Source organism: Panthera leo, chromosome B2 (genome assembly GCF_018350215.1).
Source record: "Panthera leo isolate Ple1 chromosome B2, P.leo_Ple1_pat1.1, whole genome shotgun sequence".
In the NCBI taxonomy this organism is placed as follows: domain Eukaryota; kingdom Metazoa; phylum Chordata; class Mammalia; order Carnivora; family Felidae; genus Panthera; species Panthera leo.
In genome coordinates, this window is record NC_056683.1 from 89,985,949 (window position 1) to 90,006,057 (window position 20,109).

General features: G+C 36.2%; 1 protein-coding gene across 1 annotated transcript in view; it reads right to left on the bottom strand.

Moving 5' to 3' along the window:
• ASCC3 (activating signal cointegrator 1 complex subunit 3) overlaps positions 1–20,109 on the bottom strand; it is a 356,847-nt gene that overhangs the window by 1,695 nt on the left and 335,043 nt on the right. Inside the window, exons 38-41 of the mRNA XM_042939446.1 lie at positions 8,547–8,698; positions 6,475–6,622; positions 2,288–2,497; positions 22–197 (exon numbers count right to left, since the gene is read on the bottom strand). Coding sequence (XP_042795380.1) covers positions 22–197; positions 2,288–2,497; positions 6,475–6,622; positions 8,547–8,698 — 686 coding nt within the window. The remainder of the gene's footprint in view (positions 1–21; positions 198–2,287; positions 2,498–6,474; positions 6,623–8,546; positions 8,699–20,109) is intronic.

A 20,109-nucleotide genomic window follows, 5' to 3' on the forward strand; every position in this document is an offset into this window, starting at 1 on the left:
GGGTGGTGAGACCCTGCTTACCTTCCAGGTAGTTCCGGAGTATAAAAAGAAATGGAAACAACGTGATGGTTTCGAACATATCCCACTCTTTTCAAAGCAATAAGTTCTCTCTTATCCACTTCTCCTAATATCAAAAACCATCCTTCATCTTTCAATTTGGGAAATCGGGGGGTAACTGCGTGGCTGTCTTGCTTTCCCTATAAACCAGAAAAAAAAAGAGATAAGACATTAATAATGTTTAGACTTTCTATGCCCTTCGGTTGTGGTTAAAAGGCTAGGTTGTTTTCCTTGAAGGCCATAAATCTACGCAGTTCAGTGTTATCTATCTGGGATGTTTTAAATTTTATTGTTTGGTGTTTTTGATATGCTATCACCTGCCACTTTTCAGGATTCTCAAAGCACATTATAGACACTACTTTGTGGCTATAATCACCAGCATATTTGGCTCAGTTAGAATAGAAAGCCCTGAATCTTAATATCAAATTAGTAAATTCTCCCATCATTCTTATAAATGATATTAGTACCCTATTTGAAGATGGACGAATTGAGATACAATCATGTTAACCAAATCTTCCAAAGTCTTATTCACAAGAAACTGATACCTAGGGGAAAAAAGACAATCAAGACTAGACCTTGGACCTCAAGATAGTAAGCACTATATCATATAAATACCTTCCCTCAACCCAAGAATCAAACTCACATAAAAAAGCATATATTCTAATATGGCAATATTAGTAAGCACTATATTATAAAATAATATTAGTAAGCACTATATCATATAAATACCTTCCCTCAACCCAAGAATCAAACTCACATAAAAAAGCATATATTCTAATATGGCAATATTAAAAAATCCTTTCTTTGAGTAATGGGAAATTGTAAGCCAAGTGATTTGTAAAATGCATCAATCACCACAATCCAAGATCAGATATCGCCATAATGGCAGCACTTGAAGACTTTACTTTACTTTACTTTACTTTAGATCGATTTTACCAAATACAAGATTTTAGTGATTCTTTAAGACACTGGCATTATGGCATAAAATGTACTGATAATGACATGCTTTCAATCAGACATCATTAAATATTCTAGAGGGAGATGTTGCACTTAAGACATTTTAAAAGAGAAGTCTGAGAGCAATGCATTTTTACAGCATTTAGAAACAAAGCTGAGGGTTTTTCTAGCATGATTAAGGCATGATTAAATTTTTAAATAGTAATACTAAGGTAGAAAAATTGTAGTTTTCCCCCATGATTTTATCTGTATGATTACTACCATATTTTTTTGTAAGTTGGGATACATTAGGTCTTCTAAAAATGCTCATATTAGAGCCCCTACACTGCCAGAGGCCAATCGGTTTGAACTTACACTGACTGATTTTTAGCATTAGAAATTAAGTGAGATGGGACCTGAAAGCACAGCACTAAAAAGATGTAACAACAGAAAGCTACTTGCCATTCTGTGTTTGAAACAGAGTGGACCGTACTCACGAACAACCACTTCATTCCTGAGGGCTTATTTTAGATTTGGCACTGGGTGAAACAGAAGACAAATCCTTTCTTATTTCAATTATGGTACTAAAAACCAATCTGCCTACATGCTGTATGCTAATATTCTTAGAGGCCCCAATATTTAATATTTGTGTCATAGGTAACAGAAAAAAGCACAGTAATTGGAAATGAACACACTTTAAATTTTTGACCTGTATGAGCATTGACAACGCTCTCTCACAGGTATTATGGTGAAGGAAACAAGCAGATGTGGCATCTGAGGCGCAGAAAAGCTTAGTGTTTTACTCAAAGTCACAGAGCTAAGTGGTAAAACTTTGCTCCCATGCAGCCAAATGCGGTCCCTCCATATCAGAGTGCCCCAGGGCAGTGCTTCCCAAACCTTCAAGTCCTTAAAAATCATTTGGGGTGCTGGGTAAAGGTACAGATTTTGAGACCTCTCCCCCTGAGATTCTGATGCAGTCACTCTGATAAGTACGGCCAGGGAATCTGCACTCCAAAAGGCATTGCAGGGAATTCTGCCGGACTGAGTACATAGACCATATGAGAGCAGTATGTCACGCAATGTATTATGTAAGGTGGATATTCTGGGGCTGAAAAATGGCACATGGGGAGAAATGATTGATTTCAGAAGACTGACTCTTGCCGCTTAAGGCCAGTTGAGAAAGCAGGATTCATGAATGACACGGACACATTAGTAATATAAAAGATATGTGTGTGTGGTGGCGCATGCCGGTGTCTGGTGTGAAGCATTTGAGAATGGAAACCAAACACTATACCTTGTGGAACCCAAAGTGGACTCTCTGCAAGCTGACTTGAAGCACATACTCTTGATCAGCATGCAATTTGATCCACCTGTTGTCATTTCGTTTGTCTGAAGTCAGAGTTGTGATAGAGAGTTCACCATGTCCTTCCACTGAGTCATCCCACCAGCCTTTAACACTTAGGCCAACATCTATCACCGGCAAGTGGGATAAGAAATTCCACGCCTGAATAAAAAAAGAGGAAAAGATAATAAAGGGATGGTTAATGTGAAATGCACTGATCAAGTAAGAAATAGTGTGCTTTGAAAAAAATCAACCTTTTTTTTTTTTAAATGAAATTTATTGTCAAATTGGTTTCCATACGACACCCAGTGCTCATCCCAACAGGTGCCCTTAATGCTTACCACCCACTTTCCCCTCCCTCCCACCCCCCATCAACCCTCAGTTTATTCTCAGTTCTTAAGAGTCTCTTATGATTTGGCTCCCTCCCTCTCTAACTTTTTTTTTTCCTTCCCCTCCCCCATGGTCTTCTGCTTTGACATTAATTCTAGATTCAATGCAGTTGTGAGAATTAACACAGAGAGATCCTGTGCACCAATTTGCCAGTTTCCTCCAATGGTAGCATTTTTCAAAACTAAAGTACAATATTAATACAGGATATTGACATGATATAATCCACAGCTCTTGTTCAGATTTCCCAGTTTTTCTTGAACTCATTTGTATGTGTGTCAAACTAGTGTGCTTTTGCTCTTTGTAGTTTAAAGTCTTTATTATTATTATTTTTTAACGTTTATTTATTTATTTGAGAGAGAGAAAGAGAGAGAGAGAGAGAACAAGCAGGGGTGTGGGGTAGAGAGAGAGAATTCCAAGTAGGCACCCTGGTGTCAGTGCAGAGCCTGATGCGGGGCTCTATCTCATGAAACATGAGACCATGACCTGAGCCGAAATCAAGAGTTGGACACTTAACCAACTGAGCCACCCAGGTGCCCCTAAAGTCTTTTTAAAGGCAACTAAAAAAGTATTAATCATTAGCTATACTGTGACTCCTTCACTGTAAATCCCTCCTAGATATTGAGTGGCTATGGTCTATACTAAACAATAAGTCTAAAAATGCTTGTTTTTAAACTTGTTTGTTTTAGAGAAGCATCGGATCTAATATTTACATGACTTCTAAGGCAGAGAGCATTACTTGGGGATATAAAGGCAACCTGGAAAAAAAAAAAAAAACGTTGTGATGCAATTGTTGATGTCACTCAGCATCATTCATTGACTATTGTACAAAAATTTTTTTTGTCCATATTCCAAATTTATTCTGAAAGGAAAACATTCCTATGTGTCTGTATATCATAAAGAATCCTGTAAGTCTAGGGTCCTTCTGGAAATAACTATGTATTTTTGGCATTATATTGAGAATACCAATTAAAATGATGCATTTTAAAGGGATAGAAAATATCTTACTGATTTCATTCTTGCTCTTTAAATGGAAAGATATTTTGAGAAATCAGTATGCATATATCAAGTGACATCCTTATTGAATGAATGAATGAATTCCTAAGTCTACAGAAAGGATGTAACAAAATAAACTTAATGTTATCATGTTACTTATTGTCATATTTTTCTAATATTTATAACTATGTGGCAAAATCACTATCAGTCAAGAAACTTCTCAATATATTGGTTGTTTTAATCAGTTACTAATCAGTTACCTTTTAAGTTAGTTTTTAAGAGTACTTTAATTTTGGTTTTTCTTTTATTTCTTAAATATATACCATAGATTTCCTTATAGGCTTTGATTTTCTGTTTGCTAAGACTTTTAGTGCTGCCGAGTACACCTAATTGAAATGAAGTAGCCCTCGTGAATCAAACTACCCCTTAGGAATTCAAAAAATGTAAATCCAATGCAAATTTTCAATCCAAATACAATCCTATAACTTGTCTTGTGAATCTGAAATGATGTCTGGAATAGATCTTGAAATAGTCAAGGTACAGAATGGTCTACACTGTGCTTCATTCAAGGTAACAGATGGCCCTATCCCCTCCTAGAGCCAACAGTCATTGAGTATAGAAGCTATACCACTTGATGTTCTAAGACTGGCCAGAGTGGAAAAGTGATCAAGGGGACACTTAATACACAATTTCTGTAAAGCATTTAACTTTGTGAGACAACACAAACAACAATTACTACAGGAAGCAAGACTTCATGTTTCTTTACTCGTACTATTAAATTAGTTACCAAGAGGTGTTTCCGGTTATTAGCAACTCATTGGGATTTTACTTTATAAAGCCCCCAAAAGTCAAATCTGGTTTTCATATATATGTAATCTTTCAGTAGCGCTTAAATATTTTTTTTTCATCGTTGGTGTGTACACACATACTTGTTGGGTGTGTGTATGTATACACACACATATATACAGAAAAACATAAGCTATTTTTAAAGAAATTGCTAAGACATTTCAATACCAGCCAAACATATTTATCTGAGGATTAATCTTCATCTATTGAATCAGGCAAGAGCATTGCCATGCATACAATTATTTAATTAGCAGCCAAATCCTCTGCCAGTCAGCAGCCGTTCCAGGCATACTGATGGGGTAGAAGATGCAAATCTCACAGTCGTACTGCTTTTTCTCATTACTACTGCAATTAGCACTTAAATTGATGCTTTAAACATACTAATTTCTGGAATAATTCAGGATTTGTATGTTACCTGGGATCGCCTCACTGCAGAGCCGACACCAGATTGCTCTGCAAATTGAAGCACTTTTGAGCCAAATAACCATCATCATATCAGACTGAGCCAATTTGCATTTGGTTTTAAAGATAACAGAATGGCAATTTATGCAAATAAATTAAGTAAGTTTACTTCTGAGTTCTCCCTGAACTAATTATAACAATGTTCTAATTTTTCATCACATCTAAAACTTGGCTTGAAATCAATGTATGTTAGGTTAGAAATCTGTTGTTGCTAACAGAAGCCTTGTTTTGATTTCAATATATTGTTTTTATTCATAATTTTGATGGTAATTTAGTTAGAAAGGTAGGCACTTATTATGAAAATTTAGGTTGTTTTTTTGTGCCAATTTTGAGTTCAACAGAAATTGAACAATCAGACTTCACTGCCTGTTATACTTTTTCTAAGTCTTGCTCAAAACTAAGTTCCAATGGAAAAAAAGAATGACATGGTTTAGAAGTTTCTTTATCTTAATACTTACATTTGCAAGTCAGTATGCTAATTATGTTATAAATCCTGAATGTTTGACATGTTTAGGCTAAAACTGCTTAAGACTTAAAAGTCTATATATGCCAAATACTTCTGGCATCATTCATTCATATTTTTGGCCATTCCAAAGACTAGGTTTAGAGAGATGACCTATGTTGTCTTTTACAACACACATTTAGCTTTCTAAGTTATGTGGTACACAAAAAAGGGTTTCTTAGAGAAATACTTTAGAACCTAGGAACAATAAGCAATTAAAATAAAGGGGGAGGGCATAAAAAAGTAACTGAGGGAATTGCATGAAAATCTACTCAACTGAAATTTATACCCAAGTGGGTAATATAGCCTAGTGATGGACAAGCTACTGTAGTCCTTTCTAAACTGGTTTAATACATTAATCAGTATTAATACATTAATACATTAATACTTTAATACAGAATCAACTTTGAATAATGCCAATGCTACTAATTACTGTCATTGTAACTATTTTTAATATTATTGAGCTCTATTCTATATTAGAAACTACATAATTATATTTTGTTTTTAAAATTTTTATTTTTGTTTTAGAGAGAGAGTGTGCACATGTGCTTGTGCATGTGTGAGTGGGGGAGGGGCAGAGGGAGGAGGAGAGAGAATCTCAGGCAGGCTCCGTGCTCAGTGTGGAGCCCAGTACGGGACTCGATCCCACAACCCTCTCAGATCGTGACCTGAGCTGAAATCAAGAGTTGGACATTCAACTGACTGAGCGATCCAGGCGCCCCATGGAACTACATAAAGCAATTTATATAATAACATCCTGCTTAATTTTCACAAAACTTCATGAGACAGGTATGATGTTTTCATGTTCATAATCGTGGCATATGGTAGACAGAATTTAAACCCAGATGAATCAGACTCCAAAACCAATGCTTTAGGTTTGAAAACTCTAGGTACAATTTCCCAGACAGAATAAGGAAGATTTGAAACACAGAAACAATGATCTTACCTGCTTCATTTTTACAGCTGTTAGCTCATTTTCCATCATCGAGCTGAATACATGGTCCTTCCCTCCACAGGCATGGAGCAATTCAGGAAGGCACTCGATGAAGCCATGGCACCCAGTACGTCCACCTTTTGTGCCTGTGCTCCATTTCCTGAAAAATAATATCAACACTAACTAATTCTTTCCTAGAATAAATGAGAATTCCTGACAATGATGGTTTACCTGATGACAACAGTTTTTTAAAATTAAGATTACTATACGACTTTTTAAAGGCTATTATCATTATGTTTCAAAATCAGCCAGCATTCTCTAAGATATCAATCCAAGGCAGTCTGGCTATTATGACATAAGATGTGTAAATCAAATGTGAGCTCAGTAACTACTTAGGGTTTACAGGTAGGGGGTGAATTTCTATAGGAAGGCACTAATGTATACCAGTGCTTCCTGTGGATAAAGCACTGAATTGGAGCCCTGATATTTTTTTTAAAGGATGTGGGCAAATGTCTCTAATATAATTACTTGAATAAAGTTTTCATCTTAAGTTTTTGGGAACCTACAATGAAAAGTACATTTGGGAATCTTTGAGATTTATGGCACAGAAACACAGTCCACCTAAATCTTACTATCTTGTTTATACAACAAGAAGAAAAATATGATTAAAATTATATTAATAGAGCTTTTTCAGGATGACAGCAAAGAGCTGGATGAAATCTCCTAGACCCCAAGCAGCTTTCCATAACAGCCCTGCGTGCTGTGTCACAGTAGTACTCTTATGTACCTACTTTACTGTTGAAACCCAACTCCCGTAATGCTTAGTACTGTCTTGGAAGGGTTCCTGAAACTGAGCTGCAGACATGAGGTATCTGCTTTTCTCCTCATGCCACCTGCTGCTGGTATGGCTCACTCTCTGAATATGCCTTTTAGTTTCCAGGACATCCCATGCTGGGGACTCAAGCACCATGGAAATAATTGCCTTGGCACCCAGTACACTTGAGGCCAACTGAGGGACTTTCCCTGGAGACCCCCATGTGTGTGTGAGGTTCTGGTTGGCCTCTGTGTCTAGATGCCTCAAATGAGTGCACGCCATAGTCTAGCTGACAGGCAGCAAGTACATGATGGCAGCCTACAGCCAGACTGCTTTCTTCTGTTTTTCGGTCTACGTGACCGTAAACCAACATTTTAGCTGCAAAGTATTTCTCAACGTTTTTTTTTTTTTTTATTTTTTATTTTTTTTTATTTATTTTTGGGACAGAGAGACAGAGCATGAATGGAGGAGGGGCAGAGAGAGAGGGAGACACAGAATCGGAAACAGGCTCCAGGCTCCGAGCCATCAGCCCAGAGCCCGACGCGGGGCTCGAACTCACGGACCGCGAGATCGTGACCTGGCTGAAGTCGGACGCTTAACCGACTGCGCCACCCAGGCGCCCCGTATTTCTCAACTGATGTGAAATGCTAGTGTGAAAGAAACACTTTTATTTAAATACTGCCAATCTTGCTTACAAGAGGTACTGTTCTTTTTTTTTTTTTTTGCTAGAATTTTTGCAGCTATGTACACAGGACCTACAGGTTAAATAGTTGGATGATAATATAAACTCTTAAATATAGGTTATATCTTGAGCTGCTAGTATATACAACTACCCAGTTTTGGACATTTTGCGGATGTACGATTTACCTTTGACAATGGATTTCCAGATCCCTCAAATCTATTCTGCAATTAGAGAAATTGGTAATTCATTTTGGTTTTGATTACACAGCAGTTTCATAACATCTTTTAAAATGAAGGCTGATATTGTAAAGGAATAAATGCAGTTAAAATGGAAATGTAGGTAATGCTGTAAATAGAAAACAATGTAATAGAAGGTTAAAATGAATTGTGATTCAGCTTGTGGTAGATGACCAAATCCCAACTGAGAACCTTATGTCACTAGCTCATGTCTCCCTCTGGGAGACAGGCATTTTCACTGTAAAGAACCAATATCTTCGGCATAACATAAAATTTAAGCGATCACACATGTAAAGAAAATATTATTTTTGAAATAAAAAAAACCAGTCACATTGAAAATTAAAACAATTACCTGAAAATGTGAAGATGGTGGTGTTCTATGTTTGGTACTGAAAGAAGAGAAGAGTCTTTTAACCACCGACCCTGGATCACCATCTGAACCAGATTGGTGATATTCAGGGCAGTCACCAGCCAGCCCTGGTTTGCAGCCACATCCAACATTGCCTGAACAGGGGGAAAAATGCACATATTACAAGAATACCATGGCCCCTGCCCTCTCCATTGGGGATCTAATGTTAACCTTAACAAAAGGCAAACGAACATAAAATGAGCATGATACCTCTAAATTACTATTAACCAAAATAGAAACCAGAAAGTAAACCACAGTTGGATTGGTAGGAACAACCCCCAAACTCTCATAGCACTTGTACACCACTTCCTGTAAAGTGCCAAATATTTAGCTGTTTGTAGGGTAGCACATAGAGCCAGGAAATACTGGTACCCAGCAATAAAACAGAGAAAAACTCAATCTACTTTAAGAACAAATACCTATATAATTCACTGTATCAAGAGCACTGGAAGCTGGATTTAAAGAGTGAATCTCTGGAAGTCTTTTCCAAAGTTAGTATCAGTAATAGTAAGGCAATAGTTTTTTTGCCAGAAATTTATTTTCTCCAAAAAGTGGAATAAAGACAGAGCCTCGGTTTTCAATGAAAATAATATACTACACACTTACAAATAGGGCTACTGCCAGTGGTACAAGTGGAAGGATGAGAAACTATTCATATTAGCCTATACATTTAATCTACTGTTTTATGGACAAACAAACGGCTGCATTTGCTTAAGGCAAAACTAAACAGTGAAATCTTATTTAAACAAAGGAGAAGTTTACACAGGCAAAGCTATTTCAATTAAATTAGATTCTGCAGAATGCTGACTTAAAGACACATAAGTTAATATCATGATCTGAGGCAGCTACTTTATACAGTTTTAGGAGCGTACTCTCTTGTTTTTGGGAAATGAAGACACAAAGCTAAGAGAAATGAGATGTAGTAAATGCTTAAAATGATAGTTTCATGGTAAAGAGCTCACCAACAATAAAATATTTATGAAAATGTTGTAAAAACCTATTAGAATATTTTTGGAGATAATTTTTTAAGGTTTATTTATTTTGAGAGAGAGAGAGAGAGAGAGAGAGAAAGAGAGAGAGAGAGAGAGAGAGAGAGAGAGAGAGAGAGAGAGAGAGAATATATATCCCAAGCAGGCTCTGTGCAGAGCCTGACGCATGGCTTGATCTAATGAATAGTGAGATCATGATCTGAGTAGAAATCAAGAGTTGGATGCCTAACTGACTGAGACACTCAGGCACTCCTGGAAATAATTTTTAAGGCATATTATGCTACTAAAACTAATTTGCCATATTACTTAATACTACCGAGGCAGACACATTTTTCTTCTAAGTTTTGAATTTCCTATTCTGTGTTTTCTAGTTTAAGAAAGAGTACAATAGTTTAAAAAACATCTGGCTAAACCAGTCTGCTGTCTTTTTAAACACATTACAAGGAAATGGGTCAACATTTCTGGATATCATGGTTACTATGATGAAATGGTCAAACGGGGTTTTAGCACCCATGAGTCCTCTATATATGAAAAAGCCTCATACTAATGTAATACATACATTTATATGTATGTATATGTGTATATCAATGTGTATACTTGTATGAATGTACATGTTTATCAATCTAGGGAAAATTGGCTTCCATTCTTCCTGTTTCTCTGCACAGTTGATTAAAATACTCTGTTTTTCTTTGAAGCGTATGAGACAAAAAGATCATGAGGAACACTGTACTCAGACCAAAGGGGGAAAAAAAAAACCCAGCATTAGTTCACAAGTCACAACTCTTGAGTTATGTAAGGGAATAGAAAAGAAAAAAGAAACGAATAATTATACCTAATGCAGATCATGATGGTGTTAGAAGTTGTAATGTGGGTAACTATGGCGATTTTACATTATAACTTGACTGGAAATAAATTCCAGACCAAAAGCTCACATACATGAAGAGCTCGATGGATGGACCATATGTTTTTAACTTTGAAGTTTTCATGATGAAGTTGAAAGATTTCATAAAATTTATGAGCATTCCCCACAATTTTTCATTGTATGATCCAGATGTGAAAATGTAAAAAATCATGCAAAGTGATTGCTTACATGAAGTAAATGAAAAGCCATGTCATGAATTGAAAACTATTATTTCTCTTGTTTTAATTTAGAGAAAAGGCAGGTAGGGAGATCAAGAATCTGGGATAAAAAAAGGTTTTGCAACCACCCAAATGTGCTGAGCCAAGTGTTGCTCTCTGCTCAATCACTCTCGAGTTGGGCCTGTTTTCTCTGCACCCCTCACCCCCCACCTCTACCACTGCCTTAGTGTAGGCCTTCATCACCTCTTACCTGGAATATTAATAACTACCCCTTTATTCTCATCTCATATAATTTTTCTTCAATCCATGTTTTATATGGTTACCAAAGTAAATTATCACAGAGATGACACTGATTGTGTCATTTGTCTGCTTACATTTCTTTGATGGCTTCTCATGGTGTAGAGGACAATGCTAGCTAGCACTTCTCTGCATGATAGTTCTGGTCTGTGATCTAGCCCGTCCTGGCTTATCATTCTGGCCCCTTTCTGTACTCCTAAAATAGCAATACTAAACTACTGCTATTTTCCCACTTTTGTCCTTGCTCTTAATGTTCTCTTTCTGCAAATCCTGCTCTACCTGTTTACTCAGGAAATTCTGATTCATCCTTCAAGTTTAGCTCAAATGCTACTTCTTTTTTTAATGTCTATTTTTTTTTTTTGAGAGAGAGAGAGAGGGAGAGAGGGAGAGAGGGAGAGAGGGAGAGAGGGAGAGAGAGAGAGAGAGAGAGAGAGAGAGAGAGAGAGAGAGAGAGAAAGCACAAGAGAGGGAGGCACAGAGAGAGAGGGAGACACAGAATCTGAAGCAGGCTCCAGGCTCCAAGCTGTGAGCACAGAGCCCGCCGACGACGCGGGGCTCAAATGCACAAACTGTGAGGTCATGACCTGAGCCAAAGTCGGACGCTTAACCGACTGAGCCTCCCAGGTGCCCCTCAAATGCTACTTCTTACTGTGAAGTCTCCCTGATTCTTCCAGATGGATTGTAGGTATTTCTTTTTCTATGCATCTGCTGCTCTGGACACATGCCACCATTACCCTATTGTGATTCTTTGTTTACATATCTGCCCTTTAAACTATAGATTTCTTGGCAGCAAGAATTTAGAAATATTCTGTTAACTCTAGCCCAGTGCACTCAAGAGTATTTTGTGTGTGTGTGTAAGAATATTGGTAAAAAACCCAATTACAATGATTATAACAACTTCTGCCTAAATTATTGCAAACTTGCTGAAGGCAGTGCAGTGTAGGAAAAATATTACAAGCTTCGGTGTCAGATAGACATAGATTTGAATCCTAATTTTGTTCCAATTTCAAGGTGTTATTACATGTCCTTATAGGGGAACTATATAGGTACAATGAGGTAATGTACTAAGTAAGGTATCTAATATACTGCCTGGAACACAGATCTCAACAAACAGGGGCCTATTTCTAAAGTTTTTCCATGATAAAATGAAAAGAACACTCTAAAATAGTCCATTTTTTCTAACAAGGATTTCCTTTGGGCCTTTTGGCGTGAATTTCTGCATCGAGAAGTATAGGGCCTTGAGGCCCAGAGCACGCAAGGTCAGGAGCAGATGCATGGAATGGGCAAAACAGTTCATCAGGGGAGGTGCCAATTATGAGATAGTCAGGGAACAAGGCTAATGACAGTCCCTGAGGCTCCGGCCAAACTGGTGGATGTGGGCTTGGTTCTCAGTTTGAGTGGGCAAGCCCTGGTTACTGTTCAGAGGTATACCCCTAAAGAAGCTAAGGCCAGGGGATGGTCCAGGTAAATGGACTTGAGGGTCCTAGTAACTTGTAGTGATGTATCTCCGCATGACTGAGCCTACGATGGATTCCCTGTGTCTCATGGTCCTTTGTAGCAGTCCTCCTGACAGATAAAACCTAGTAGGTATGCTCCTTCCCAGAGTGGGACTGAATTTGGTAACAGCTGGAGATCACGGCTCAGTTCCCCAACTCATCTCAAAGTCCCTTACAGAGATCTAATACCAAACAACAAAGGTGGTTTTAGTCATTGAGGAGATATAACTCTGTGGATATTTTTTACCAGCTTAGCATTAATATTAGGCAAATACTTAATCCCCCTTTATCTCTCATCCACTTTCTACTTGGCATGCTACCTACTACAGGGCAAAACTAGGATAATTCTAAGTGTAGGGGAAAATGGATGGGGGTTGACTCTGTGTATGAGACTTTCTCCTACTAAGTTGGAATGAACTTCAATTGATTGTTGATCGAGAACTCTTTGTCATTTCCAGCTGTGACAAAATGGAAATATAATTTCTAGTACTGTATTCATTTATAAAATTATACTACTATTAAAATCTTGTCATAATTAATAGAAACAGTTGGAGCTGTCATTTATTCATAGGAGACCAGGGGTTTTAACTGAGGTGCCACTATGGAGCCAGGTGAAAAGTCCAGGTAAAAACTAAAGAACTTCTGCAGTATGTGTCTTTATGCCAAGGTAAACCACCACCACCACAAACTACAAAAATCAATCCCACCCCTCACTCCCATAAACAATGACAAGTTTAGAAAATGGACACTCTCTGGAAGGAAATTTTTTAGACTCTTGGAGTCCTGGAGCCAAAGGCATGGTTTATGACTTGAATACAACTCATGTCCTGAACATTTATTTTGAATCAATTTCAAGAATTCCCTAAGCATATATCAGACTTGGTCTTAGCATTTAAATTCAACCACATTTTCACAGTGGTGTTACTACTTCTGCAAAGGACAGATTTGTCCAAATCTAGAGATATTTTCATACCTTCTGCTATCATAGATTATATTTAACAATGCAAGCTTGACAACATGTCTCTCCATATTATATCAAATAAAATTTCATTCAATCATTAAAAGTCCTAAACAGTGAATTATATTATTCAAGTCAACCTGCATAGACTGTATGCGTATATGGTGTCGGGAAAATACTTGCATAATAGTGCAGAGATTATAAAACACTTTCGTAAATAGCTCACCTTTGATTGTTAATGATACCAAGTGTGAGGGAGGGATTAGTAATCATTCTCCTTTCACAGAGAAACTGAAGCTCGTGAGTTCAGTGACTATGCAATCACACCACTCAAAAGTGAAATTAAGACTTGATCTTGGTTTGCCAATCAATTACCTGGGTGCATTACACTATATTTTATTACCTTTGAATGATTTACATTTACCTTGGCTTTTTTTTTTTTAATTTTATTTTAAGTAGGCTTCACACCCAACCTGAGACTTGAACTCATGACCCTGAGATTAAGAGTCTCATGCTCTACCGACTGTGCCAGCCAGGTGCCCCTACCCTGTATTATTTCAAGAAGAATTTAAAGTGGTTTACATGTGTCCTTTTCCCCCCTACATAATGGAAAAATAGAAACTCCAGAAAAATTAGGAGTTTGATCAATTATTGTCTCTGAACGAATTTTATCAACACAATTTTTGAAAAAGTAATTTTCGAATACATTTGAATCCATAATTTGGTTATAAGTACATCTTAATATTTGACATACACGTATTATGTATCATTTGGAATCCAACTGAATTCTGGATTTAAATGGTTCAAGGGTAACATAGGAACTTTGAGTACTGTGACCGAATTAAGTCAACTTCATTGCAAGAAAATAGAATCACTGAACACTAAAGAAAAGCTATCATTCAATATACATCAAATGATATTAACAGGTGGATAATAAGATGCAGCTCTAAGGTCCATTATTTAACATTTTCTAAATTTAGTTTGAAAAGTCTGTGAATTAGTGCTCACTGTCATCAAGAGTCTGTGGCTGTAGAGAGTACATATGGAGAGGACAGATGATGCCCCAGCTCTTCTACCCACAGTCCCCTTAGCATTCTGACTCGTACCCTCTCTTCTTCCTCCCTTTATCCTTTGCTCTCTTTAAGGAACTTTTTCTCTTTTCCTCACATCTCCTGCTAGTCACGCTTGGGTATCTAGTTGCAGTGTACAGATTGCAACAACCACGTGAAAATAACATCATGACAAAGGCTGAAATGGTTCGATAATGTTGCTATTTCTGTTCAAATTAGAGGACATAAAGATAATATATTGACAGAACTTAAGAGAAAGGTTTAGTCTAGAATGGGAGAAAAAGATTTTCATTAATTTACAGAAGTTACTATTTATGGAATGTCATGTGAATGCAAAATACTATGGAAAGATCATAAAAAATAAGTAAATAAAAGTCTGTGAAACTCACAGCCAAGAGGAACCTAAGGAGATATGACAACTAAATGTAATGTGGTACCTTTAATGGGGCCCTAGCAAAGAAAAAGGACATTAAGTACACTAAAGAATTCTAAGTATGACTTTAGTTAATAATAATGTATCAATATGGGTTCATTAATTGTGACAAATGTACCTTATTAATGTCAGATGTTACTAACAGAGGAAAACTGGGTGTGGGATATATAGGAACTCTCTGTACTCTCTTTGCAACTTTTCAATAAATCTAACACTGTTCTAAAATATAAAGTATTAAAAAAAAAAGACTATGGAAATTCATCCTAAGCAGCTTGTTAGAACATTAGTTGTTGCACATCTGCTAGAAAATGCACTATTTAGTTCAAGAGCTCCCAGAAGTTTTACAATGATGGGAAAAACTGAAAGGAAAAAAAAAAAAAGCTTTTCTTGACAGAAAGGCATACTCTTTTAAAGGTTGAGGTCAGCTGCAAGTAATGATACAATATTTTGTCAATAATTAAAATGCTATAAGTACATTTATAAGAATCCTTTTCAATAGCAACAGTTGTTCACTGGAACTTTCTCCTGAACTTTTCCCCCCAGAAGGTTAGCATTCAGGAAGCTCAGCTGCTGTCTAACAAACTTAATTAATCAAAAAGTCATTTCCGAGCTGTAACTATGAGTAAAAGCGCTTCAAGTGTGCTAGCAAGCCTACAAGTTAATCAAAATGCTAATGCAGTACAAATTAAAGTTGTGATTAACATTTCACAGTAGCTGCTTAAGTGAGTTGATCACACAAATGGGTTAAGCATTACTCATTTCCTATAGCCCCAACCGGGAAAAGGATTGTTATGTGGGTATGAGGACAGGAGGTGGGGGTAGAAGGATCCTTCATAATAGCATCACATCATCAATAAACCGTCACCAAATTGTCATACAAAAGCTTACAGGTAGAGTCACCCAGGGGGAAATAGCCTTCCAAATTATATTATAGTGCTTGAAGGGAGATTGCCTGTAAATCCACAAGAATAAGTAAAGGTGTTTAACACCTCAAAATCCACACATTTGTGTTAGTTTTGGAAATGCTACATGCATTTAGCTCTGTGTTGCTTCTGGGGAAGGAAATGGTACCTTGTTTAAATGTTGTTTCCTGTGTTCTACTGAGGAATTAAAATGTAGCCCTCATACATGAAGAAATAACCACTAACTGGATGATGATTCTATTTTTTTTACTACATTTTTATTTTAATTCCAGTATAGTTAACATACAAGGTTTATATTAGTTTCAGATGTGAAACAGAGTGAGTCAACTGGATGATGATTTTGCACCATAGTATGGATCTTTGCATTTGGAAGATTAATCCTTCAGGATTAAATTCAATTAGCATTATTTGCTTTTAAATACTCATCCATTAAGAAAATTTCATCAGGCTTCCATGGCAAGATATGAGCTCCTGGCAGTCTTGCCAGGAAAGCAGCCTGAATTAGACTTCCCTGTTTCCATGAATTTGATAAGGTCACACTAATGTTTATAATAAACAGACTACATTTGTTGGTAGACAATTCAGATTTGGCAGATAATCTCAAAAACATTGTGAGAATCCACACATAATAAATCTCCCTTTTCAATCCTCTCCTAATAAATAACTTGAAAGGAAAAAGAGAAATATTTATTCATTCCATTCATCATAATATATTGAAATACACTACATGCCAAGAACTATATCCAAGTTACCTTAACAGTCAGTGATATTATAAATAGTTATTGATAAGGTTCCAGCCTACCTTGGATGATGCAAAATCCTCCAAATGTACGCTCATAGTATTAATATTCCTTAAAATATCCATAAAACAGATATATTTAAAACTCAGTAGTGTAATTTTCATTTTAGGATCCTTTAAAAATTTGAGTTGCAGCAATTAACTATTTAAATATTTACTTTTTTTTTTTAACTCTTCAGATTATAGATCTCTAAATATGTATAATCCAATTTTGGAAGTCTAAAAATTATTTATTTATTATCCACCCATCTTTTTCTTAAAATGATTTGAAGAAGCTTTCTGAAGTCTATTGTGCTGTACTACCCACTTAAAGATAATCTTTTCATTTCGTCTAATTGTAAGCATTTAAAAGTGTGAAAGGATTCTAAGAATATACAGAAGGTTTTATCTATCAATTACTATATCAAAACATTTCTTACAAGTATTGGATTAGCGATTTGACCAAGTACTTCTTTTGTTAAGCTTAGCAATACCTGGCCTATTTCTACTGCTAACTGTATTTGACTCTACAATTCTAAAACTTGTTCTCTTAATTGACACTGACATTCTTCAATACATTGACAACCCACTAAGCATGTGCTTAGTGCACCCATAGGTAAATACTCCTCAAAGGTTACGTTAGTCTTGCTTCATGGCAGTTCTATCTCCTGGCGTCATACAATATTTTCATGCTTTTTAATCTACACAAATGGAAATCATTTGTTAATGGAAATATAGAGCCAGCTAAAGTCATAGTATTTCTCAGTTAAAAAATTAAATCACTCATATGTGGAATTTAAGAAACAAAACAGATGAACATAGAGGAAGGGAAGGAAAAATAAGATAAAAACAGGGAGGCAAATCATAAGAGACTCTTAAATACAGAGAACAAGCTGAGGGTTGTTGGAGGAGAGGTGGGTGGGGGGATGGGCTAAATGGGTAATGGGCATTAAGGGGGGCACTTGTTGGGATGAGCACCAAGTGTTGTATGTAAGGGATAAATCACTGGTTCTACCCTGAAACCAATACTATACTGTATGTTAACTAACTTGAATTTAAATAGATAATGTACTCTAAAAAAAATAAAGTCAATGAAAAATATTCATATCATTGTATCATCTTTTGTTTCCCTTATCCTATTCTTTCCTGTTTTCAGACTTGAATATGTACATACATACATATCTTAAACTTATCAATTAAAATCTTTTAAAAAATAGATTGAAAATTCAATGTGTTTTCAGAATAGCTGTGGGTTATAAAGAAGATAAAGTTGATATGAGATGTAATATACTCTAAGTTTATTGGAAATGGTTTATAGAGAGATAAAGATGTCAAATTATTGTTTGAAGTTTGGGTTAAAGAACAATTTCACCAATAAACTTTCAGGGATTTGTTTTTGCAAACTGAAGAAGGTTTTCTGAAAGGAGAAAAGTATATACGTCTATTCAATTCATAGATTTCCTCCCCTTTATTTATGGCTAGCACCATTCATGACAATTGATAAAGCCTATTAAAGCATGTTAGATGGTAACTAGACTACAGTGGTGATCATTTTGCAATGTATACACATGTCAAATAACTGTGCTGTACACCTGAAACTAACATAATATTGCATGTCAGTTATCCCACAATTAAGGAAAGAATTCTCCCTGCTTTGATACTAATAAGACCCAAAAGAACAAAAAGCATGTTAACATTAATTTGTGTGGCAGATGAGCTACATATTACTTTCTGTGTGCAAGAGAAGAAAGGCTGGAAACAGTAGTTCAAAAAGACCTGGGCATTAAGGAAAATAATGTGAAATCACAGCTCTTTTATTAAAATTAGATGCAGGGGCACTGGGGTGACTCAGCTGGTTAAGTGTCCAACCCTTGATTTAGGCTCAGGTCATGATCTCACGGTTCGTGAGATCAAGTCCCGCATAGGGCTCTGCGCTGACGGCATGGAGCCTGCTTGGGATTCACTCTCTGCCTCTATCTCTACCTCTCTCTCTCTCAAAATAAATAAATAAACAAATATTTAAAAAAGGTCAGATGCAAGAATTTACACCTTACCTGCCAGAGCATACCTTTTAGGTACTGAATCCCTAGATTATTGCCAAAGCAGGCCCTCTTGTTTACCTTTGCCTACCTCCATGAGGGCAACAAAACATGAATTCGATCTATATAAACATGTGCCTTGCTTGGTATGCAGAATACAGAACTTTCCACTCTTCCTCGATAGTAAAGGGGAGATGTCTGCTATTTGGGGGGAATTGGTAGTTCTGTATCTTGAGGCAAGGAATCTCTGAGATTGCTTATTGCTACTAGAAGTTTGAAGCTTTTCAAAAAGAATCCATGTGATGGACAAAGTCTGCCTTTAGGGGAGCTCCATTAGTTGTTAGTTGTGATTAACCAGTGTAAGAAGCCAAGAACCTAACCTAAGCAGCACTGAAGAATGCAAGAGAAACATAAGATATGTGTATATGTGTTTTAATAGTACACTTATGCATAGCTTGTTCTAGTATGCATAAAACATGTATATTTAAAATATATGCATACTAATATATGTACTTTTTGTCCATATGTATACGTATGTAGATGTAATACATTGTATTTTATATATATATATATATACACACACACACACATACATATATATACATACATATATATGTATTTATTTATTTATTTTACTGGGTTATTTTGTAATTATGATGGCATTTCTCCTTCCCTTGATGGTTATATCAGCAATCTGTCTTTCCTCCATTGTTTCCAATTTTTGTGGTTTTCAGAGAGAATGTGGGGAAGTAAATGGTTAATTCACTGGTCTATCTAGAATGATATAAAAAACTTGAGAAAGAGCATAAGCAGTTGATATAAAAAAGGCAAACAGCATATCTACTGGAAACTGTGGAGTGATGTAATATAATACAGCAATTACAAATATCAACCATATTAACAACTTGCTCTTAGAACTGGTTAAAGGAAATATAGACCACTGAAAGGGAACTAAGTAAATAAAAGAAGGTGATTTTAGTATAAAGGGAACAATTAATTAAAAATATTATTCATGATCTAGTGGAAATTCTTAGTTTAAAAACAGTAGAAATTGCTGTGAAATTCTCATATTTTAAAAGAAATTCTGACTAGATCATGAGTACAATTTTACATCCATCCTTACAGGACAAAGGGAAATGGTGAGATATACCTTTATTGCAAATAACCAAACTATGCTAAAAACTTTTTTTTTTTTGATGTGATTTTGAGAAAATTACTTAGTTTTCATGTGTAAAATGAGGATAACTGTACTACTTCATTGGACTGTCGCGACAAATCCAATGCGAAGCAAGTAGAATAGAGCCTAGGACAAAGAAAAGTTATCACTTCATTGTTAAAGATGGTCTGCCTATGGGCCATCATTATACACTGGATTTTTTGGTGTGGGGTGCAGGGATAGTGTGCAATTCTCCAAATAATTCTGGTAGAATTTGGTATTTACAT